At 38.8% G+C, this 26,171-nt stretch overlaps 1 protein-coding gene across 6 annotated transcripts in view; it reads right to left on the reverse strand.

Moving 5' to 3' along the window:
- NCOA7 (nuclear receptor coactivator 7) overlaps positions 1–26,171 on the reverse strand; it is a 157,020-nt gene that overhangs the window by 121,751 nt on the left and 9,098 nt on the right. For 5 of the 6 annotated variants that reach the window (XM_032274861.1, XM_032274862.1, XM_032274858.1 and 2 more), the window contains exon 2: positions 11,023–11,136. In XM_032274861.1, coding sequence (XP_032130752.1) covers positions 11,023–11,072 — 50 coding nt within the window. In that variant the 5' untranslated portion in view covers positions 11,073–11,136. Of the gene's footprint in view, positions 1–11,022; positions 11,137–23,151; positions 23,715–26,171 lie in introns of those variants that run through there. The other variant, XM_032274860.1, reaches the window with a different exon arrangement.

Genomic DNA, 26,171 nt, shown 5'->3' on the forward strand with positions numbered 1-26,171 from the left:
TGGTAGAGCAGAGCTTCTCCAGTTTGTTCCAAAGTTCCTAATACCTTTGAACTGACAATCAGAAAATACCAGTTTAGTTATTAAATATATTTCTAATCATTTTATCATTTAGGCCAGTGATTCCTACTTAGATGGAGAACTAATAGGTTCTAGAAAATTCAATTCAACATAGCTTAATGACGAATACAGCCATAATGATTAACGGTGTGGGCTATGAGGTCAGGCATGCCTGGGCTGAGACCTGGATCTGCCACTACATAGTTACGTGACCTTGGACAAGTTACATAAGATCTATAAGCTTAACATCTTTATCTGCAATCAGGATAACAGGACCTACTCCATAAGATAATTATGAGATTACATGAGAACATCAGTCTTTGTTACATAGTAAATTCAGCAAATGTTAGCTATTAATCATAGTGAATGACTGGCAGGTACAGGGTACAGGGTTAGACCCTGTGAGAAAGAAAAAAACAAAAAAATACCTGACAATAAATCACAACAGACAAATAAGTCAGAGATGAAACTGCTACCCAAGACAAACTGTGTTAAGGGCTCCAAGGGAAGGCATAAGAAAGGTGCCACTAACACCCTCAGAGTTCAGTGGCAAGGGAGGGACCATGTAGTTGTGTGTGTTGGGTGGCGGGAGATAAAAAATAGGAACAGCCTCAAGAAGACAGTGTCACAATTAAAGATGAGTTTGACAGGGAGATATGTACATTGCTATATGTAAGAAGAGTATAGACAAGAGCAGTTCTTTGCATACAGAAGGTATAGTTCTGAGGGAGCAAAGTGTAAGACATGTACAGAAAATAAAAACAGGAGATCAAGACAGGAGGAGAGGAAGGAGCCATATTGTGCAGAACCTCAAATGCCAGAAAGAAGATGGAACACATAAGTGACATAGCTGAGCTATTCCCAGGAATACTCATCCAGCAAGATGCATAGGAGGATATGCAATTATCACTTGATGTATGAGGGCAGAGGGGGTGAAGACTGTTTGGAATTTTCAGATGTGAATTTTTGGGGAAAAGAAAGGAAAATTTCTACAAAAATCACCAATAGGTGAATTGCAAGTATAAACTATGAAGCTTCAGAGCTGGGAGCACAAAGCATTTTCTGGTTCAGAACTCAATTTTCTCTTGCTGAAGAGTCTCTGTACCAGCAATCATAAAAGGTTCCAAATACATATATGTCTAGTCATTTTGCACTGCTAATAACAATAACATAGACTAGGCAGCTCAAATAACGAACATTTATTTCTTGCAGTTTCAGAGGCTAGGAAGTCCCAGATCTAGATGCTGGAGTGATCTGGTTCCTGGATGGACCAACTTCCTGGTTTACAGATGGCCATTTTCTTGCTGTGTCTTTCCACGGTAGTGACAGAGTGTGCATCTTTCTCGTGTTTCTTCTAATAAGGGCACTAATCCTATCCTGAGGGCTCCGGCCTCATGACCTAATTAGCTCCAAAAAGCCATCTCCAAATACCATCATATTGGGGACTTAGAGTTTCAACACAGAAATTTTGGCAGGGGATTACAACATGCTCCATAGCAAAATGACAAAAGTTGTTTGAAGCCAACAGTACCAAGTTAAAGTCCAAATTCAGAAGTCATAGAGCTGAAGTCTTCCTCAGCTGTCAGCAACACCATTAAAAAGCGGGGGAGAGGAGACAGTTTAAATCATTTTTCTTTCCCTGGAATCTGTCTTGGAGTATGGAGTATTTGACCTTTCACTGAAGGACATGACTAGAGCAGGTTTACAGACAAGTTTTAGGGAATTTATAAAGTACCTGAAATTTACCCAACATTTGTATTTATATATTCATATTTTTCCTCATTTATTCCTGTATTCACCATTTGGAGAATAAGCTTTTATATTAAAATTCATTAGTGCTTATTTTTAAAAGTATTATTCTAAAGACTTTATATATTTTAATTCATTAAATCCTCTCAATAACCTTCTAAGGTAGGTACTATTACTCCCATTTTGAGGAAAACTAGATCCAAGGCCCCACAGAAGTGAGTAGTTTCATAGAAAAGAAACCTGCAGGAGGTCCAAAAGCAAAAGTCTCCTGAGTTTCACCACAATAGTCCCATCTGGGGTTTTTTTTTTAACCGTTGACTTTACTGTTCTTGAACCAGGCTTTGGAATGACCAATCAGTCTGGGATTTCAGGTTAAACAGAAACATGCTTGTGATTGTTCATTGAAATTAGTTTATAGGAACCCATTAAACTGTACTGTGGGAAAGTCTATTTACTGAAAAGGCACTTTATGCATAGCTGCCAATCAGTTAATGTGTGTTAGATGAATAATTTTCAAATAAATTATTTTTTCAATGATAAAGAAAACCCCTCACTCCCAAAATGCTAACAATCATGAATCTTCTAAACAAATGGGTCATTTGTTAATGCTGGCCCATAATAAAAAAAATAAAACTGTGGTTCAGTATGCACATATTTATAAACACTTAAAACAAAATTTTCATAAACTCATATTTATTCTTACTACATACAACGCATTCTGATATTTTTGATTTCAGTCCAGCCTAGTCCAGTCTAATCTATTCTGTTCTGTTCCATTAAAAAAAAAATGCTGTTGCTCATACACTAAACTGATTTCATGACACCCTAATGGGTTATAACCCACAGCTTATAGTAATTTACACAGAATTAAGTAACTTAGCCTATTCCTCGAAAAGAAGCAAAAAGCATGAGTCTAACTACTAATGGCTAAATGTTTATAAACCTTTTTTTAATCTTTAGAAAACAGTTAATGATTTCCTGAAAACATTAGCAGATTAAACTTGACCATGGATATTTTTCCCAGTAATGAATGCCAAGCAGTTCCTAAATGTTCACTTAAGAGTTGCCTGGTCTGAACTTAATTAAAAAAAAATAGAAAACATAAGCCTTAACATTATGGCTCACGTAACAGTTCAGTTAGTAATTTATAATGCTGTCAAATAAGGCACTAGCAGCTTTTTTATAGGAAATGGTTTTGAAATATTCTCAACATGTTTAAGATTAATAAAATTGCTGAATATTGAAAAATTTGTAGTGATAAAAATTAAAATTCACAAACTATTTATATCCTACCTTAAAGAAACTGTTTTGAATATTCCGTCAGTTGATCAACAAATATTTAACACTTGTTATATGCCAACCACTATCTAATAGGCCCACAGACAGAATAATGAACGATGGTAGAGTCTCCACCTTCCAGATGTCCATTTGTGGGGAGACGACTGTAAACCCAATAAACAAGTAAGAGCTATGGAAATCATGCGAGAAAGTATCCTTGAGCAGTGCTGTGGATCAGATCATCTTGGATGGACGGTGCTTTGAAATTGAAATCCAATAATGTTTCTGGTAAAGTCAACTGTAACATCCTCCCTCCATGCCCATATACATTTTTTTTTAAATTTATCACATTATGATGCTAACAGCATGTTCTGGTTTTTGTTTTGATTTGTTTTGTTGTTTTGAGATGTCATCTCGCTCTGTCACCTAGGCTGGAGGGCAGTGGAGTAATCTCAGCTCATAGCTACCTCTTCCTCCAGGGTTGAAGTGATTCTCTTGCCTCAGTCTCCCATATAGCTGGGATTACAGGTGTGTGCTACCATGCCCAGCTAATTTTTATATTTTTAGTAGAAATGGGGTTTCACCATATTGGCCAGGCTGGTCTCAAATTCCTGACCTCATGTGATCTGCTTGCTTCAGCCTCCCAAAATGCTGGGATTACAGGCATGGGCCATGATGCTTGGCCCTAAATGCATGTTCTAATCCCCCTTTCCGACGAAGCAGACACTAATACTTGGTGCAATGTAAACTGAAGTAACATGAAGAGAAACACTCAGAGATGTAGATGGAGCAGACAAGGATTTGGGGCTTAGGCCTTCCATTTAAAGCTAAGTGATGTGGGGCAAGTTGTTTCACCTGCTGAACAACAGATTCATTACCTGCATTTATATTTACCTGTAGGATCATCATAAGAATAAAGAGAATGTTTGTGAAAGTACTTCATAAAGTACCAACCACTGTTATTGTTATTAACTTCTATTAGAATCAGTAGGCATAGTGAAACTGATAGAATAAAATGACCAAATATTAAGAAGGTATAAAGCTAACATTTAGCAAGTACTTAAAACTGTTCTATTTACTTTTCACGTATTGACACAATTAAAACTGTGCTATGACTGAGTATCCGAATCCAACAATGGGTAATAAATTTCTCCTCAAATGTCAGACATACTAAAGATGATAAATCTCTAACAGCCCTTGGCCAGCAGGAAAAAACAATCTACAGTTAACTAAAGAAAGGGCAAAGGTTCATATCATACCACTCCACCCACATGGTATAATCATTCTTGGCACTGGCATACCACAAAGAGATGGCTGCTTCCTAGGGTTCAAAGACTGCCTCTGTGGGGCTGGAGACACACAGCACACCCCTCTGTGCTCCTCAACCACCCAGATCCATCCACGTGATGCCTGACACTGGACTTCAGACTTGCTATTCGACCAAGAGGGCAAAGGAAGGCTTTTTGTACAAATGTATTTCTGCATTCATTTCTATCACGGGCACCTACTCTTTTTAGACAAGATGCAATCTTAAGGAGCAAAATGGATCACTGTAATGCAACACCCTGACTTACACAAGTGAAGTATACAGACTGCATGTTTCCTATGGTCTTGGTAGGTTAATATTCTGACATTAACCATATTATAGATGAATAAGTTGACAAGACACGGATTATGGGATGTTGTCAAGTTATAAACAAATTATTTTTGAAAAGGTCACTTATAAGTTAGATCTTTAGAACCCGTGATGCATTTCTCCTAATCAACTTACACTGGTGAAAATTAATGTTCAGTTGTCAGGACTGCCCATAGAAATCTATGCAACCCACGCTGGGAGTAGCAGCAAGTCAGGTGACCTGTTTTCTACAAGCCCCATTTTGCCACTAAAGGGCCACATGGCCTTGGGCAGCACTGCACAGTATAAACTCTGGATGGAGAAGGGCAGACCTGAATTCAAATCCTGATATGCCTACTTCTAGCTCAGTGAAGTTATTCAACCCCTTTGAGTATAAATTCCCATAGGAGTCAAATTATATTTAGAGACGAATTTTTTAAAATCAGATGTTTGGTGTGGAGATAATCTGGATTGTTTTTCACAAGTCTTTTTCATATCAAGGCATGCACAAAGATCATAACACTTCTACTCATCCCTGGGGTAAGATACTGATCATGGCTAAAGATGACCAGCCCAGGTTTCTGACAAACCCAATCCTGCCTGGCCACGCTGAGGACCGAGGGGGTCAGTATGTCTGCCATGCCAACCAGAGATATGACAGTTTATCAAGCCACACAAGTGGTGAGGCTCTGATGACCAATTAATATATCTACAAGTACCCTGGAATAGAGCCAACATATCATGGACCCTTTAACCTCATAGGCTTAGGGTCCAACCACTAAATAAAAAGCTGTTAGATTTCTCAAGGCCCTTTGACTATATAATTCCACTTCATTATATTCCAGAACCTCACTGGGCTCATAGCAAAGTATCATTGGAAAACAATATGATTCCAATTTGTATTGTTATAAGTGTTGCTTCTTCCCTGATCTGAACAAGAGCAGTTCATGGGCTGAGAGTGGGATGTCAAGATGAGAATTAGGTGAAGATGTAAGTAGACACAGAAGTAAGGTCAGGAATGATTTGTTATTAAAGGAATGTGTGAGTACTTACTGTGCCAGTTACTGGTCATATGTTCCCTCAATATACGACTCTTCACAGCCTAGGCTGGAGGGCAGTGGAGCAATCTTGGTTTCATTGCTCCAATCAATCAAGAAAAGCCACCTTTGTTTCATTTTACTTGAATGTGAAAGCTACAAAGTGTACTAGGCACATAATAGAAAAGGCTATACAGTGGGTTCAAATCTCCTCCACCATGCAGAAGAGAATAAGGGGACCAGTTGTTCAGCTCTGACCCTCCTTGCTAGGTCCCATCTGAGCCTCTCTCCAGTTCTGACTGGCTGGGATGTCTCCTTCTTCAAAACCATCTTGTTAGTGGGTTACTTTTAGCCACATTTAACAACTGAATAAATGTAAGGTAAAAGAAGCTTAGAAAACTTGCCCGAGGTTATATGCTGGAGTGAATTGCAAAACACTAGGTATTCTGCTGGTAGGGCAGAGGTTCAAGGGTGAAGAATTGCCAGGGCAGAGGCTGGAGATGGGAGCTAAGAAATGTTCTACATTTTGCATTCTTTGCCACTAAGAATGATGACAGAGGTGGTGCAGGCTCCGACTGCTGCTCTGAAGGGGCTGGGTTAAAGGAAAGCATAGGTGGGAGCAGCAGTTCTGCTTTTCATGACAACAGGGAATAGGGGAGGTGGGAGCCAGCAAGGGACCTACGTGAAAACCCAGTCTGTGTCTGTGTCTATATTACTCACTGTTTACTCCCAGGCCCTCTCACACTTTATTGGAGGGGAGAAGCAAACCTCCCACAGAAGGCCATTTGGTTCAACTACAGATGTTATTTTGGATATCTTCAATTAACCCTTGATCATGAAAAAAATGCTTTCAAAGAACCTTTGACCAATAGCATACAAGGACCTACTCAAAAATCACAAAAGCCAAATAATGTCAAGCAAGTGTGTAAGAAGAGAGCCCTGTGAGGCATTACTAAAGAAATACCGACTCAGGTTGAACATGATGTCTAAGCAGAAAAAAAGAAAAAAAAAAAAGAAATACCTGCATTCTAACTATAAGGGGAAGGAAGAGTCAGCAGAGGTGTAACAAATGACACATGACAATCACCCCAGAGGATAGTATAAATTGTACACAGTACAAATAGTACAGAAAGTATAATTTGCTTTAGTAATTCAGTTTTTCATTGGTTTTTCAAGATCTGTCAGGGATCAAGAAATTCATACACAAATGATTTCACAAATCAGTCTAGATTTAACAACTGGTACAAAAGTATCCTGAAGCTGCTGAAAACTAGGTGGACCAGGGTCAGAAAATCCTAAAAATTCACCAGGTCTTACGCAGAATTACTCTGTCTAGTAGTAGTATTAATCCACCCCTCTATTTAGAGTTACACAGGCATATTTCAAGATAAATTATAAAAAAGGAAAGACTAGGTGACCCTCAAATCACTAATTTCAATTCAAAATTATTAAAACAGCATATTTTAAACTTTGCTTTGATTTTAAACTTAAAGAGGGAAACATCAACAAAACAGGTTTGGCAAAGGACTATTTACCAAACACAGTCATGCAATGATTACGAAACCACACAATAAGATAGCACACAAAGAAAACCTTGGCTATTTAACTACTCAGGAGGAAAAAGGCAAGGTGGAAGGGGGGAACAGTCTAAAAAGCAGTTTTTAGGGGTTTCAGATACATAATTGTGGCAGCAGGCACAACGTCCGGGTAAATTTCCCTTTTGACTTCCTCTGAATACTAGTTGAGATTTATGTAAAATGGCATAATGTAGTTTAGAGAAAACTGTGATTGCATCAATTTGGTTTCACCCTTGGCCTGACATTTTATCCTTCCCTGTAGAGATCTTGCTTGGACTGCCCTTAAGCATGCTGCTCCAGAAAACTCTGCCCTGTGTTGTCAGAAACTGGCTTTCAAGTAAGTTCAGTATCTAATTCCACTTTACGATAATTCCACAGTTAAGCCAGAAGCCATTTGAAAAGATGTATAACTTCGGATGACTCTTTTCTGATCGTAGGTTGCAGGGGGTTCTTTTTTCTTTGCTTTGTCTTTTACTTTTAACAGCTTGACCATTTCTGGCTTTCACTGCATTATAAGAGCTAAACTACAGGTTTGTTGGTCAGCGTTTCTCTCCCTTTCTCTCCCTTTCTCACCCCCACTTCTCTCTGCTCTCCTCTCTCCCTCTATCTTTCTCATTTCCTAGTTACAAATCATGTTGTCTTACTGTCTTAACAGCACCACTGATTTTGTGCTTGTGCCACTGTCCCTATGCTCCCAAGATCATACTTCAGCATTTTGGGATATGCTTTTTGTTTCACTGTCAGAATGCTTTTCAGAAGAGGTCATGAGAAGCATGACAATTTTACATTTCTGAGCTGAAAAAACTGCTGCTCTTCCAGAACAGTTTCTGTTTGTCTTTTCAGTTTCAGGGGCTCCCCTGACTCTACATTTCAGGAACAAGAGAGGTTAATATTTAACAGGTTGTTTGTGAAACGCAGTTACCTTGACTACAGGAATCGCTTTGGATTCAGGCTGAGACAGCACTATAGCTTTTAAAATCACTATGTAGGGCATGTGAGGAAGAAGAAAGGAAAGAAAGATGAAGAAAACAGTAAGGAGGAAGAAGGAGGAGGGGGAGAAGAAAGGAAGAGGAAGGAAGAAGAGGAGGAAGAAGAGCAGGAAGAAAGGGAGGAAGAGAGGAAGGGAGAGGGGGAGGAGAAGGATGACCACCATCTTGGCCTAAACTCATACATTATCCAAAAATAAATTCAAAATGGATCACAGACTTAAATATAAAACATAATGCTTTAAAACTTTTAGAAAACAAACAAACAAAAGAAAAAAAAAAAAGCAGAGAATCTTCAGAACATAGAACTAGGCAAAGAGATTTTAGAATTCAGACCAAAAGCACAATTCATAAAAAGAGAAATTGATAAATTGAACCACATCTAAATTAAAAACTTTTGCTCTGTATCTGTTAATTGGATGAAAAGACAAACTACACACCAGGAGAAAATATTTGCAAACAGCATAACCAACAAAAGACTAGAACGTGTACGATTCAACAGTAAAAACTAAACAATTCAATTAGAAAATGGGCAAAAGATACATAGAAAAGGAGATTCCACCAAAGAAGATATACATATCGCTAGTAAAAAGCACAAGAAAATGTTCAACTTCACTAGGCATTAAGGAAATACAAATTAAAACCATAATGAGATATCACTACATACTTATCAGAATAGCTAAAATAAAAAATATTGACACCACCAAACGCTTGTGACAATGCAGAGAAACTGGATCACTTCAACTTTGCTGATGGGAATGTGAAATGCTACAAGCATTTCAGAAAAGAGTATTACGGTTTCTTATAAAACTGAAAATACACCTACCATTTGACCCAGCAATTGCACTCTTGGACAGTTATCTCAGGAAAATGAAAATTCATGCTCATACAAAAATTTGTACATAAATGATTCTAGCATCTAGCATCTTTGTTCATAAATACCTCAAATTGGAAACAACCTAAATGACCTTCAATGGGTAAATAACTAAAAAGCTGTGATTCATCCATACTATGGAATGCTACTGTGCAATAAAAAGGAACAAACTACTGAAACATGCAACAGCTTTGAGGGATGTCAAGGGAATTACGCTGAAGGGGAAAAAGCTAAATGCCAAAGGTTACATACTGTACGATTCCATTTACGTAGTATTCTTGAAATGACAAATTATAGTGGTTGTCAGAGGAGGCAGGTAAATGGAAGGAGTGAGCAAGAATACAAAAAGGTAGCATGTAGGATCCTTTTAATGGAACTGTTCTGCATCTTGACTGATGGTGACCATGGAAATCTACATATGTGATATAACTTGCATGGAACTAAATACATACAAACGTACATACAATGAATGCTCTAAATAAGGTTGGTGGATTGTATCAGTGTGAATTTCCTAGTTGCGATATTGTACAACGGATAAAGAATACAGGTATCTATTATTCCTTACAACTAACTACATGTGAATGTAAAATTATCTCAGAATAAACAGTTTTGTACATCTGATTTATTCTACATATCCTATCTTTCTGGGGTCTCATCCATTAGATGCCTGATTTCTTCCTTCCCTAATCTGGTTACTCTCTGTAATCCTAAGAGCAGAAAATATTTTACTACAAGTGGTAGTTTAATTCCTGCTTCCCCAAAACCCTTATCCATGGTCTACTATTCCTAACTGGAACATGTCTTTTGGAGATGGCCTTATGTTTAATACTGATTCTTAGGAAATGGACAAACTACTTTCTGAGTCTTCGCTGGATCACTGGTAAAATGGAGATAAATTAACCAATGTCATAGATTTATCTTGAAGACAATTAAAATAATAAGTAAAGCACTCAGTACATAGTAGGCCCTTAAATTGTTTCCTTCCTTTTCCCATTATCAACCTAAAAATCTAGCTTAATTACCAGATAAAAACATCAACAATAAACTTTGGTTTTGGCTCCAAGGCTCATATTTAGAAAACAATAAATGCATCTCTAATGAGCACAGCCTGGGGACTAGGGATGGAATGAGGCTAAATTCAGTCCTTAAGACGTATTTCAATGTAGGAGAAACATAATGATCATTTTATGCCTATGTTCTCTGAGTCTGAAAACATTCTGGCTTATCAAAATGTTTCATAAATGTTTAGCATGTAATTCATTTTATTATGATTAGTGAATGACTGCCACACAGACATTTAAGTCTGTAAATAGTAACCATTCATCCATTAAATTACTTCTTTTCAGATATCAACAAATTTATTTATGTTGAACAAGTTCCAACCTTAAAAATGACACTGATTCAAAAATATAATTTCACCCATTTCATCTACCTACAAAAATATTTTTTAGTAACAGACTCCCCACAAGGTGAGAAGCTTTAAGTGTGTCAGAGATTTTTAGTTATAGCTCAACCAATTAAGCTACAGAACAGTAGGAGCTAGGCATTTAGGATTTAAAATTCAAGGTAGGTTGCTAAACATGGGATGTGGAGCAATTTGCAGGTCAGAGCATGAAAGCTGGATTCTCTGAGCAACAGTGGCCTGAGAGAAGTGTCAAGGCTAGAAAGAGAAGAACCAAATGTTATTCCTCCAATATGAATAAAATGGATGAAGTATAGTTTACTTCTGGTTACCTGCTCTATTTATGAACAAGCACAAAATACAAAATGCCAAGTAATCCTTGAGGAGAAAGTCCCCTCAAATATTTCTTTAAAGTACTGATAGCAATTTTGTAAAATGAATGCTTACCGAGCAAAATAACTTTGTTTCCGTTCCTTCTTCTCTTCCTTGGTGTCCATGATACACAATCAAAAGTGCAAAGTGTTTGAAAAAGTCCTTCTTTTTAATCAGGGAGTCATAACCCTGTAAGAGAAAATAACAAAGCAACTGTAAACTTAAAAGTTTACACTGGCCAATGTGAAGAATAAAATGGAGTAGAGCTACATGGACCAAAACAAATGAAAAATAAACTTTAACCAGGAAACATTGTCACGAGTCAAATATGAAATGCAAATGCCCATGGGAGAAACTACAGTCAGAAGGGAGATGTTAAACTATAAAGTAAAACCTGATGGAAAACCTAACTGTAGTATTTTCCACATAATTAACACCTATTTTAAAACATGCCAAATTAAAAACCTTCACTGACTTTGGGAGATTGTAGCTTAGCTATGCAGATGCTAATTATTTTTTCAAAAATTTTGAACTCATAATCACTCTTCCCAAGTAATTAATAATGAATATGTCTCAGATCATTATGTAAAATGACTCAGGTGTTTTACAAGATCTTACTCTTTTTTAAAAAATAAAAATAACCTCAGCACTCTATTTTATTTTTGGAAACATGCCAGCAAGTACATCCCACTTGAGCAAATGTGGAAATGAAAGTACAAAGACACAGGAAGCTGTTCCTCAGCATGCCTTTAAACCCTTGCCTCTCCTTCTCCTCCACCGCTGCGACCCCCACCTACACTTGCCAGCAGTGGTTTAAGCCCATAATAAAAGGTTGTCTCCAGATCAAGCTTCCTTAAATACCACTTTCATAGTGCCACTCCCCTGCTCAAAATTTCCAAAGTCTACTTATTTCCTGATTCACTAGTCTAAATTTCTGTAGAGCACTAACATTCCTAAAATTTGTCCTTTTACCCTGAAGCAAAAGTTTGTTCACCAATCAAATTTAAACCAAAAAAGCAGGCTGGACCCAGTGGCTCACACCTGTAATCCCAGCACTTTGAGAGGCCAAGGCAGGCAGATCACCTGAGACTGGGAGTTTGAATCTGGCCTGGCCAACATGGTGAAACCTCATCTTTACTAAAAATGCCAAAAATTAGCCAGGCATGGTAGTGGCACATCTGTAGTCCCAGCTACTCAGGAGGCTGAGGGACAAGAATCACTTGAACCAATGAGGCGGAGGTTGTAGTGAGCCGAGATGGCACCACTGCACTCCTGCCTGCATGACAAAGGGAGACTCTGTCTCAAAAAAAAAAAAAGACTAGTAAACATAAATAAATAAATAAATACAGCAAAGTATATGCACAATCAAAATTACTAATTCATTTCAATTTAATAAACAATACATATTACATGAAAGGGCCTGTGATAAGTACCAGAGGACAGAGATAAAGACATGATATTTGCTCTAACAGTATATATTGTCTTTCAGAAGAGACGCTTTGGATTTTAAGACAATGTGATACATACTGCTAAAAAAGAGACCTCAGGAAAAACAATTAGCTCAATTTAGCCATTTTCAAAATATCATGTTGAAAAATATATAACATATATAATTTCTATTTGCCAATTAAAAAAATTAAACAGCACTTATCCCTATGCAAGGCCCACCCCAGGCACCCTGCGCACACATTAAGGTTGGATGTTAAGAATGGAATTCCTAGGTAAAGGGTACGAGCAAGCAGGTTCAGATTGGACAAAAGCAAGAAGACAAAATAGTTCCGTGCTGTTCCAGGGTAAAGTGAGCTGAGGATGGAGACATGGGCGGGATCTGGGTCATGGAAGGCCTTGTGTGCCACTCTAAGGAGCTTGGACTTAATCCTAGCTAGGCTATATGCGGCCCACCCCTTCACTGCACCTTGTCAGACTTCACCAAGTGCTCATGCTGAACCCAGCAGCAGCACTTGCAGAGCCACTAGCAAATCCATCAGAGCTGGTACACGAGATAAAACCAATTTTCTCATCCCTGATGTATATGAAAGGACACCACCAGAGGGTTTTCCATGAGGGAGTGTAGTATAATCAGACCACAGAGGTAGAGGATGGACTTGAGAGGATTTAAGGACAGGGTGAAGTGGATTCATTGAAAAGAAATTACAATCAAATTAGTTGAGGGAGGAGCACCCAAACCTAAGCAGCAGTAGTTGACATAGAAAGAGGAGGGATGGATTCAAGAAACATTTAGGAGGCAGAGGAGTTGAGATTTGGTGGCTCATGCAACGTAGATAACAAGGAAAGGAAGGAATGAAGGATGCCCTCCAAGTTTCTGCTTCAGGAGCTGTGTGGATTATGACACCAAAGATCTGGTACAATACACATGAAGAAGGCAAACTGCAGGTAGGACATGGGAGCAGAAAGAGATAAGAAATCAGTTGTGGACATGCTGCCTTTGAGATGTCTTTGGGATAGTGAAGCTGCAGACATTAACCAGACATTTGATTATATCAAAAACACAGAAGGGCAATGAAGGCTAGAGTAAAGGAATTAGAAATTATCAGCATATGGTTGTAGTTAGGAAGAAAAGGAGAAAAAAACAATATCATGATGAGATCATGTTGGAAGCCTGACAACTATTCATGCAGCCCTGTACAGAAACAAGGGAGTACACAGTCTCAGCTCTTACTAGTTTATCTTCATATCCCTGACTTGGGCTTTGCCCTCAAAGAGTTTTTCATCCAATCAGGAAAATATGACTATGCAGATAAAGAAACGTAGGGTAGTAACTTGCTGCTGTCCAGCGAATAATGCTAAGAATCCAAAAGATGCAAAGTTCAATTCTGCTTGAGGTGATAAAATAAACCTTTCAAAGTGGTTAGCATTTCAATGGGTAAAGAAGAGGGATAGGGCATTCTAGAAAGAGGGAATGCCAGGGCAAAGGGATGAAAGTGAAAAGGGCTAGGCACACTCAGGCAAAGACAGAGTGGCTACCAGCTATGGGAAGGGAACTAATCTTGATGCCCGCCTACCAAGAGCCACTTGTTTCATATTATCCCTATGTTATCCTTTAATCCTTACAACCACACTATGAGTTAGAGATCCTTATTTCCACTAAACTGAGGCTGAGAGGTACTAATTAATTTCCTTAATTCAACAGCACTAGCTGTGGTGCGGCTGTGATTTAAATCCAGTCTGGTATACACTATAGTGTCTTTCAAAAGCCTTTGGAGCCAGAAAGCATTTGGAGATGAGCTAAAAAAAAAAGTAGTCCCGAGTCAATAATATCCAATGCTGCAGCAGAGAATTTACAAGTTAAGACACATTTACCTAGCCACTGGGACAGGGAGGTCATTGAGGATCTCCAATGGGACTGCACTAGTGATGTGCTGGGAGTGGAAGCCACGCTACCATGAGTTGGGGTAGTTAGTACTCATTCAAGAATTCGAGTGCTAGGAGAAAGAAGAAAAAGGAAAGATGGCAGCTGAGTGCCTGACTCTCATGAGCTCAGCCTCACACTGTGGTTTGAACCCCCTGGGCTCCTCCCCAACTCCACACTTCTATCCTCACTCTCGCCTCGGGCATGAGGCAGCCTTGCTAAGCTCCTTCTTCTGACACGGCCCAATTCGGCTTCAAAGACTTTCCTGACCACTTATGTGCCCTTCTCTCCCCTAAGGAGCCTACTTCGTAGTCACCTATCACTTACTGCAAGGCACTTAATCATATACTTTGTGACAACAGCACTTCACTTAGTCTCCTTGCCCCAACAATAAACTCCTTTGAGTCAAATATCACCATGTTTCACTTTGACTATACTTCCCTAAATAACTGGCACACAAGTAGGCAGAAAATCCATATAAAAGCTAAGCAAGGAGTTAAATTAATCCAGAACTGGGGATAAGGTCAATTGTATGGCAGACCAATACAAATCCAAAAATTTCCCCCAATTAAGAATTACTTAGGGATGGAGGATGGAGTCTCATGCCAGCCTCCCTCAGACTCCAGGAAGGATCAGAATCCTAGGTTCTCTGCCCTGCCCTGAGCCAGGTGGTTTATTCTAAAGTTCATCTCCTACATGTCACAAAAGTAATGATCTCTATTGAATTTCCTGTCATGAATAGAAATGAAGTTACAGCAATCTAATTGGAAAATTTGTATACTGCAAGCTGAGCCAGAAACTAATATTTGGTTCAAGTAGAAAAATATTAATGAAAATATGCACAAGAGAAAAAAAACTAAATGATCCAAGAGTTGACATCTGGTACTGCTGTGTCTGATTACAACCAGTAAGGCTTTTTTATTTTTCAATATCCTATTAGACAAATGAAAAATATGCTAATCTTTGCTTTAAGTTTCTGGAAATTTTTATATTCCTTAAACAAGACAGATGCAGTCCTTACAGGTTTAGACACACCAACAGATTAACCAGAAAGAGCTTAGCAGAGAATGCTATAAAAATGATTTCCACAGAATATCACACCTCAGCCTTCACGCTTCAGTGAAGAACCAGAGCTCCTTAAATCAATCTCTAATGGGAACTACATTTTCCATTATAAGTGGTCATAAGTGGTCATTCATTTAATGTTGACTTTCCCTCACATCAATGCACTCCAGACTCATCCAAACGCTGATTTCTAAGAGTCTCCCTCCTACATTTATGGTGTATTGCAGACAAAAAGAACTTCATGAGGGAGCACAAGATGAATCTTCCATCTAAATATATACATATGTTTTTTGCAATCTTAAATCAGGATAGTCAATTTAAACTTAAATTCAGTTTATTATTCAAATAAGAATAGCACTACAAAATCCTTACCTCAAAAGAGCTGTGATGAAGACAAAGTATTTTTTGTATTATCAGCAAAGTGTTCCTTATTTGTACACACAGCACCGTTTAAAAGAACAGAACCAGCAGAGACCCCTTAACTACATCAAACTGACTCATACAGCTGTGGGTCACACAGCTGGAGGTCTTCAATGACCTCCCTGTCCCAGTGGCTAGGTAAATGTGTCTTAACTTGCAAATTCTGTGCTGTGGCATTAGACGTTATTGACTCTGGACTACTTTTTCTAGCTCATTTCCAAATGTTTTCTGGCTCCAAAGGTTACTGAAAGACACTGGAGTGTATACCAGACTGGATTTAAATCACAGCCTCACCACAGCTAGTGCTGTTGAATTAAGGAAATTAATTAGTACCTCTCAGCCGCTCAGCTATGGGTCACACAGCTGTGAACACACACAGCAAAGCATGGCTTTTTGGATTCACAACCAAAACACTGCAGCTGCTTGAATATTCAAATATAACAAGTCAGGACTAGGAAAACGGCAGTATATCCGTAAGGACCATCAGCTGTTTTCTCAACAACATGTTTCTTAATACACAAATGAAATGATGACAGGAGTACACATTGAGGCTTGGTCACACTGTGTTTGGTCACATAAGGAACAGACCAAAATGGGCCTTTCTATGCAGGCATTTCCTCCTAGAAAATAGTTATATTTATACCAAAATATGACAGGTGTTCTGTCTCTCAAAGCCACTCTGTCATCTAAACAAAGCAAAATTATTCAAATTTCAATGTTAAACAAGGTCAGAAATTTGAACACTCCCTTTAACAAAAGAGAAACCTGGGAAGGACACAGAACCAGATACAAATGTGTGCCACAAACTTACAAGGGTACCTGGGTGCAGTGGCTCACACCTATAATCCCAGCACTGTGGGAGGCCGAGGCAGGTGGATGGCTTGAGGTCAGGAGTTTGAGACCAGCCTGGCCAAATAGTGAAATTTGATCTCTACTAAAAACACAAAAAGTAGCCACGTGTGGTGGCACATGCTTGTAGTCCCAGCTATGCAGGTGGCTGAGGCATGAGGATTGCCTGAATCTGAGAGGTGGAGGTTGCAATGAGCCTAAATTATGCCACTACACTCCAGTCTGGGCATCAGAGCGAGATTCTGTCTCAAAAAAACAACTTAAAAGGGGAGCAATCAGGTGACAATACCCGAATAAAGAAATGCATGTTACAAAAACAAAGCAACAACAACAAAAAACAAAACTGAATGGCAACAAAGAACTAAAAAGTTATTCCTGAAGCAAGGTGACGATCAAGGATGGGCCCCAGATCTGCCACTTGGGAAAGGGGATGACGTCTTTGGAGGGCAAAATGAATGGAGAACTCATCAACTCCTATTCTACTATTCTCTGCCTAGGGTGCTAAAATTTGACCTGAGAAAAATTAAACAAATGTGAGTTTCAGTGCTCTTTTACCTAAGGTGAGTCAAGAGATGCCATCAAATCCCCCACATACTCTAAATGAAGACCCATCTCTGGGCTAGATAGATCATTTTATAAGTTCTCTCTCAGATAAGAACATGCAAATGAGATTTCTAAAAAGTCACTGGCAGGGTGAGGAACTGTAGAAGACGTGGGAAATGCCAGAGACCTGAAAACAGGCAAATGCATTTTAATTTAGAAAGGGGAATTATGCAAACTATACACTGAAGCATATCAATACATAGATTCCCAGGGAAATTTTAGAAATGATCATTTAAGGCAGTTTGGTAAGAAATTGGAGGAGGGAGCAGTAGACCTGAGATCTAGAATGATCCCAGAAAGCCAATGATTCAGCAGGACAAGTGGATCCCTTTTGGAAACATCTAGCAGGGACCAAGTACTCTGCTGCAGACACAAAGATGAAGACAGGATTCATCATCCAGGAAGCTCAGGAAGAATGGGCAACTATAACTCATCAACTGATAACATGAGATATGGTGAGTACTCTGATACTAGTGGTCACAAAGAACCACAGATCACAGTGCATTGAGCAACTTACTCTGCCTCAAAAGGAAGGAGTGTCCCAGCAATGTCACAGGTGATGCCAGTGCTGGGCTGGGAAGGAGGTGCAAGAGTTTCCCAGACAGTGAATGCAGAAGAGGTCAGGTTCATCAGGCAGAATGAGGATGTGCAAGCCACTGGCAGGAATGCGTGGTGTTTGGGTAATCCTAAATGATCTGGTATGGTTGGAGTGAGACAGAGGACATTCAGGGAATGCTGGCTTAGTCAACTCACACTGACCTAATTTCCCCACTGACATAGCTACTCTTCTGGTGGATCAGGAAAATGAGGAAAACACATGTAACTGCACTTAAGAGGCATTTGATAAATTTCTCTTGTCTGCTTGGGATAAGATGGAGAAATGTGGGTTGGATGTGTAGGTGGATATTTGTATGATTAGATGAATAAAGGAAATCATTGAATCACTGTACCAAGAGGTATATGTTGACTGACCAACCTTAGTTGCTCTGAGAGCTGAAATCCATTCTGAACCTGGAGGGAGAACGTTAATAGCTTAATGCAGTATTTTTTCTTATGCCCTGTCCTCATAAGTACATTTCCCAGACTTGAACAAAAATATAGAGGCCTCCCTTATCAGATATTTGGAAGGGTTAAGTACTTAATAATATCCTGGATAACAGCATTAGGATTCAAAAAGCCCTCAGCTATCTATAGAAAGAAGTCAATTATTATGAGGTAGAAATTTACCCCATATGTATCTCAGGTTCTACTGGTGAGATACTAAGAAATGAGAGAGGTACAGTTTAGTATTAGCACAAGTGAATATGATTTGTGGTTTTAGATGACAGTAAGATTTATATACAGAACTACAGTTGGGTAATTCCACTGTGCATTTTCCTCCCCCCTCCCGTCAAAAAACCACTAGTGCTATCAACCCAGGACAAAAAGGTTATAATAGTCTGTCACACACTTTTTGAGGATTAGACTACATCAGGATTATTGCATTTAGCTAGGATCTCACATTATAGGGAAATTAGAATAACCAGGATGGTTAAATGGCATAAAATAGATTTTAGGAATATTAGTTAAAGGAGTTGGTCAGAAGAGAAGACTTGGATTAAATGACAGCTGTTTTCAAACATCTGAAGGATCTTTATCCAACAGAAAATCTAGACTTGATAGACAGATCTTCAAGGTGCATACCTAGAATTAGACATTAGATATGGAGGGAGAGAGGTCCGTGGTCAGTATAAGGAAGAACTGTCTGAGAGACAGATGCAAACAGCTGCCTGCAGATGGAATGGCTTTCTTATCTTCAAGAGTGACAGAGCACATACTAAGCAAGAGCTTCATGCAACTACTATAGAGGCACAGTTCTCAGCCTTATCAAATTCAACACCTCATTTAAATAAATATGTAAGCATTTTATTATACACCCTTCATAATATTGAGATGAAATTCATAGCTCATGTAACCTACTTACACACTTAATTTTATAAAATCATCATGATGCCCCAAAGGAAAGTAATTGATCAAGGGTATTTCAATATGTAAATTTTCAGACACCAGTTCATTAGAAGACATAATATAGACTCATACTGCTCCTACAGAAGAAGATATGAAATTCACAAGTATAAGGGTCAATTCTTCATTTTCTTGGACTGTCTCACTCATTGCAGGACATATGGCACCTCTGTTTGCCCCCAACTAAATGCCAGTAGCGCCCTTCCCATAACCATGCCAACCAAAATGCCCCAGGAAAGAGCACCAAAGCCAATGAGAAACACTATTTAGTGGAAAATCAAGCCCCACAGGTACACTAGTATTTTAAATTAGTTTTCAAATTAAATGTTTTTAATTGCAAAAATTCCTTTAAAACTGAGATTTTATAAACTTTGCATACCTGAGAAGTTTTCTGTTTTCCATATGCTCTGTGCTTCATCTGAATAACACTTACCCCATGCTATTAAGGCAGAAGGGTACCTTTTTCTTTTCTTTTTTTTAAATTTTTTGAGATGGAGTCTCACTCTGTCACCCAGACTGGAGTGCAGTGGCGTGGTCTCAGCTCACTGCAACCTCTGTCTCCTGGGTTCAAGTGATTCTCCTGCCTCAGCCTCCCAAGTAGCTGTGATTACAGGCACCTGCCACTATGCCCAGCTAATTTTTGTATTTTTAGTAAAGATGCGGTTCCACCGTGTGGGCCAGGCTGGTCTCGAACTCCTGACCTCAGGTGATCCGCCCACCTCGGCCTCCCAAAGTGCTGGGATTACAAGCGTGAGCCATCCTGCCTGTCCAAAGGGTACCTTTAAAGCAAGATAGGCCTGGTTAAAATCCAGACTCCATCACCTACAAGGTATGTAGCCTTGGGTAAGCTACCTAATTTCTCTAACCTTCCGTTTCTTTATCTGCAAAAGTGCTGTTACAGAGACTCGATATAGAAAAAAGGATTCACTAGAGTCTGGTGTCCCATAAAACAAAATTCTATTCATTGAGATTTCTATATATCCAAATATCCAAGTGTTCATGAAATACCATTTTCAATACCACCTAAAGAACTACATTCAAATCTGCCCCAAATAGTAAACTAACAAGCCAGGCAGATCTAGTGAATACAAACATGACAGGAAACAGTGAAATATTTATTGAACATTAACCATATGCACCAATTTTTTTGTTCAATACTGTTACACACACAGTACACACACAATTTGGTTTAATCTTTATGACTGCATGAGGAAGTTAATCTCAATTCTTTTCAGATGGAGTCTGAACTTTAGAACGATTAAAGAATGTATTCAAGGTCAAATAGCCCTAAGAGTTACAGCCAGAATGATCAGCTCTGTCTGACCCCAAAGAAGCAACCACTAATAATGGCCTGTAAGGGTGGGCTGTTACTACACATAATTTTCACATCGATGCCTGGTTCTTCCTGGATTTAACCATAGTTAAAAAGAACAAGAGCGCGGACCGGACACGGTGGCTCACGCCTGTAATCCCAGCACTTTGGGAGCCAAGTCGGGTGGATCACCTGAGGTCAGGAGTTTGAGACCAGCCTGGCTAATATGGTGAAATCCCATCTCTACTAAAAATACAAAAATTAGCCAGGTGTGGTGGCACACGCCTGTTATCTCAGCTACTCCAGAGGTTGAGGCGGGAGAATTGCTTGAACCCGGGAGGCAGAGGATGCAGTAAGCCGAGATCGTGCCACTGCACTCCAGCCCAGGCAACAGAGCAAGGCTCCATCTCTACCAAACATTTTTAATATCTTTAATGCATTCTCTCATTAATACTTACAAAGTATAAGAAGTCAATTTTGAAGTTTTCTACCTGCACACAAATATTAGAAGGGCCAAATTTGCATTGCCATACAGAAAGTTACTGGAGGTAATGAAAACAGAACAATCTATCTGTTGATCTCATCTGCGAGTCATAAGAGACACCCTCTTTCTCACCATCAATCGCTACTGGGTACCTACGACATGCTTCTGATTACCTGTCACAAAAGATGGGAAAAATACGACTCCTGCCTCACCCATAGAAGTTCACTTCAGATCATCTCTAAGACAAATCTAAAGATATTAGGCTCCAAATAGCATCAATAAACAGGAGACATTCAAAGAAAAGTTTGCTTTGAATTACTCCTGGAATTCATTTTAATACTACCAGACAGATTCATTCCTAAAATCACAGTCTCCGGCCCGTTTGATTGTTTTTGCAGACATATTCTAGCTTTGGTCCAAAGGAAATAAGCTGCAAACTCTTCTGGAGTTTCCCTGCTGGTACAGAACTCAATCTCGTTCCCCAAATCCTTGCAGAGAATATGTGCCAATGTGAATCACTGTGCCAGTGCCCTGTACTCACAGCAAATGCCATCACCAATGCATGTGTCCTGCTCTTACACTGTGCCCTAATGCCTTCAATTTCAGGAGGGGAAAAAAAAATGTGAGCAGTAGTTACCACTACCACTATTACTACTTATTATTATTTGGTGGGGGCTATTTGGTGGATCTGAATTAAGAGTTAACTGACAAAACCAACAAAATTTGATAGATGAAAGGTGTTAAAAGATAAATGGAATGCCTTTCCAAAAAATATACAGTATATGGGTAGCTGATACTACTTTCCAAGAATTAAATTTGAGTGTCTTTTGAGACTTTATCAATGAGAGACAATCTAGCAGTTAAACTGCCATTTCACTAAAGAAAAGGCCATGTACTTCTTTGTTTTCTGTGGATGAGATCTGCAATCGAATGCATTTTTAAAATATAATACATTCATATCTGTAAAAATGCAAAATAAAAAACTGAATTATCATTCTTTTTAATGTGCTTTCAGCATATCTACATGGAGAGTATGAGTGGCAATAAACAACTTATGCTTACTCCTAAATAGTGCCTTGTAATATATTTATGAGCAATTTTCTTCAATTCAGTAAGCACTTAAAACCCGTTTTATGCCTACAACTGTATTATTTATCTAAAGCCTGTGGCTATAAAAAGGACCCAATGTACTCTAAAGAAACTTCAATTTTTGAAAAGGGAGATAAGATTTATGCCAAATAATCAGAAAACAGGGGCATGAAAAAGTTATGCCAAGTGAAAAGTACGACACACAGAGGAAGTGCTAATGGGAAGTAAGAAAACAGCTGGGTCACACGGGCCAGTCCTGGTAGGGAAAGCATTAAAAGTGGGACATCTCCCAAAACCACAATTCAGAGTTAGATTTCAATAGTGCCGCACAATCAACAATCAAATCTGTAAACCAGAAACGGTGTTTTCCCCATGAAAAGGTTCTCTATCAGAGCACACTCAAGACAACAGCAATTCCATCAGATTCTGCCTCAGATGTCTTGAGTAACAATGGAGAGAGGCACGTAATATTGTGGTTAGCAAAATATGGAATGTGGGAAATACACAAACATGGGTTTGGAAACAAGACACAACAAAAAGTGCCCAAGGCTCAGGGAATAGGCCCAATGTGAAAGTAAATTTGCACGGAGAAATACAAGGACCTCTTCTTGGAAAAAAAAATTACTTGTACAATATTCAACTATAAATTTCTAGCAGACTGGGTTAAGAAATCAAGTTTATGGTTTACATTCTTTTTTTTCTTAAGGTTTATTGAGTTGCTTGTTATAAAACTTGTAGAATTCAAAACAATAATGGCTCTTTTTGTAGAATGGATTGTTATTTCTAATTACACACTCCTTCCCTTGCTGTAAGATAATTATACATCCACACCCTTTGCTGTGCACTTCTGTGATGCTTTGCACTAGTACACAGAATATACAACCCATCTGCTTGTTCATGTCACTTGTTTTGTCCAATAGACTGTGAGGATGAAAAGTCATACTTATATTGACTTGAAGCACTAAGAGACCTGGCAAGTTTCCGCTCCCAGTATGCTAGTTTCCCTACCTGTATGCTACAGGTAGCTGCTTTTCCCTCTTCAGCTTGGGTTCCAGGATGAAGACAAGTGGAACAGAACCAAACCTGTACCTCAGCTTTGGCATCTGACTTAGCCTTTGCCAAGGCCAGCCTGCAGAACCCAACCAGGAGCAGCTAAACCACAGTCAACCTGCAAATCCATGAAAGTGAAATACATATTTGTGGATATAAGCCACTGTGGTTTGGAGACAATTACATGACATTATCAAAACAAAAAAACCAATACACCCTTAGAACCATCCTGATCCACAAATCACTTAGTGGAGTTTTACCAGGAAGATCAAAACCACATAGTACATGTTATTATTTATATGAATAACTCTACCATGGCCTGAGATACCATAGCCCAGAGGCAAATTGGGCCTGAGATAACAAAGCCCACAATTGACACAAACAGTAGAGGAGGCTTCCTTTTCTTCCAGTTGACATTTACTCACAACCAATTTGCATGGCTATGGGGTTTTAGCTGAGAAGGCATCATTTGACAAGATATTGTGCATTGTCTTAGTATATTTATATATATTTATATAAGTTGATATTACTTACTGTTATGGGTTGAATTATAGCATTGCAAAAAAAATATGTTGAAGTTATAATCCTCAGTACTCCAGAATGTGATCTTATTTGGAAAGAGGGTCACTGCAGATACAGTTAGCTAAGATGAAATCATACTGGAGTGTGTGGTACCCTAATCCAATATGACTGGAATCATTTATAAGAAGATGGCCACATAGTGACAGAGATACACAGGGAGAATGCCATGTAGACACAAGCCACACTTGGAGCTATACAGCTGCAAGCTAAGGAACTCCAAGGTCCAGCAAACCACCACAAGTTAGGATGAGAAAAGAAAGGATTTTTCTACAGGTTTCAGGGGGAACATGGCCCTGCTGACACCTTGATTTTGAACATCTAGCTTCCAGAAAGTGAGAAAATAAATTTTTAAGGCCACCCAGCTTCTGGTACTTTTTCATGGCAGTCCTAAGAAGCTAATATGCTGATTTTAAATTACCTTTATACATTATCACTGTTCCAGTAGAATACTGCTCCAAAAACTTAATTACTTTCCCAACATATCCATTCTGTCACATTCTCTTACAATTTAAAGGAAATGTAGGCATGCCATTAAGAAAATTGGTAAACATTGTTTACCAACTGTCTCCTGGGCTCAAATACTAACTTAGTGAGCTTACTATTCATCCAGGTAACATCTGGGCCCAGGAGACAATTTAAGCAAGCACAGCTTATTTGGATAGGTGCACTAAGAACTGACTTAATTATCAAAGAATTATTTTATCCTACAAGAGGTTTTGAAATATTCTGAGGATACAGCATCACCGTCTATCATGACACTCCTATCACACCTTCTATAGCAATTTTAGACTGACAAACTCATACTGCTAAGTTTCTCAGTGCACATTTATGCTACCTTGTGTCATTTTATTTCTTTTTTGAGATGGCATCTCGCTCTGTCACCCAAGCGAGTGCAGTGGTGCTATCTCAGCTCACTGCAGCCTCTGCCTCCCAGGTTCAAGCGATTCTCCTACCTCACTCTCTCAACCTCCCAGTAGCTGGGATTATAAGTGCGTGCCCCCACAGGCTTTTTTTTTATTTTTAGTAGAGAGAGGGTTTCAGCATGTTGGCCAGGCTGGTCTTGAACTCTTGACCTCAACTGATCTACTTGCTTTGGCTTCCCAAAGTGCTGAGAGTACAGGCGTGAGCCACTGCAACTGGTCCCTTGTGTCATTTTCTAATTATTGTTCCTTATGCTCAAATTCCTTCCAATCAGACTGTAAACTTTCTAAAGGCAAGGAATGTGTCTTATGCTGTCTATCCATGCAGAGTTATGCACACCACATATCACAACTCTTAGTTTAGGCTGGACACAGAATTTACGTTTAATAAGTTGATTTTTGACTTGTAATGGCTAAATGATGGTTATGAAATGGTGACATCTTGCCTTTTATTTTACATCAGTAAAAGTATCTGAGCATAAAACTCTAATTATTTTTACTTATAAAAACATGTCTTCTGTACTAATAATTAAAAAGGATACAGCTTAAATAGAAGTCATGAAAAGATAATATAGACATTCTAACAATTTCTTTCTATAACTTCATGTAGTGCATGAACTTCACTTTAGAAACATAGTCTAGACTATGAGAGCAGATATGTGACAACATTTCCTGGGATTTGATCCTTTCCAGGAAATGCAAGATCTATACAATTCTAACATATTTATAAATTTAATAATTTTCTGACAGATTCATAAAATTGTCTAGATCAAATAAACAATATTTTAAAGTTTATAGGATTGTCTTTGCAACTAGGATTAATCTGTATATTATACTATTAGCCCCCTATTATAAATGCATTTGCTAACTGTGGTGTTCTCTGCAATTTAACCCACTTTTAGATGTTACAAATGAAAATCTATTATCAGGCCTTCAGGCAAAAATCTATAAGACTGAGAACCCAAATGATATAACATTCTGATCTTGAAAACAAGGAAAATAGAAGGATGAGCAAAGGGGATGATAAAACAGACAACTCACAAATTATCTCTAAGACTGTCATCAACACAACAACACCGTTTTCCTGTGTTCTGCGTGCACGTGGATAATGCTGTGCCAGAAAGTAAAAGGTCACTGAATAATATAAAACCCAACTTCTAAAAGCTTCCTGTAAGAACGGGCTAGGCGTGATGGTTCACACCTGTAATCCCAGAACTTTGGGAGGCTGAGGAGGGCAGATCATTTGAGGTCAAGAGTTCAAGACCAGCCTGACCAACATGGTAAAACCCTGTCTCTACTAAAAATACAAAAGAAATTAGCTGGGCAGGGTGGCACATGCCCATAGTCCCAGCTACTCTGAAGGTTGAGGCAGGAGAATTGCTTGAACCTGGGAGGCAAAGGTTGCAGTGAGCTGAGATTGTGCCACTGCATTCCATCCTGGGTGACAGAGCAAGACTCTGTCTTAAAAGAAAAAAG

This window comes from Sapajus apella, unplaced genomic scaffold, assembly GCF_009761245.1.
Source record: "Sapajus apella isolate SASKATOON/1434 unplaced genomic scaffold, GSC_monkey_1.0 scaffold6, whole genome shotgun sequence".
Lineage (NCBI taxonomy): Eukaryota > Metazoa > Chordata > Mammalia > Primates > Cebidae > Sapajus > Sapajus apella.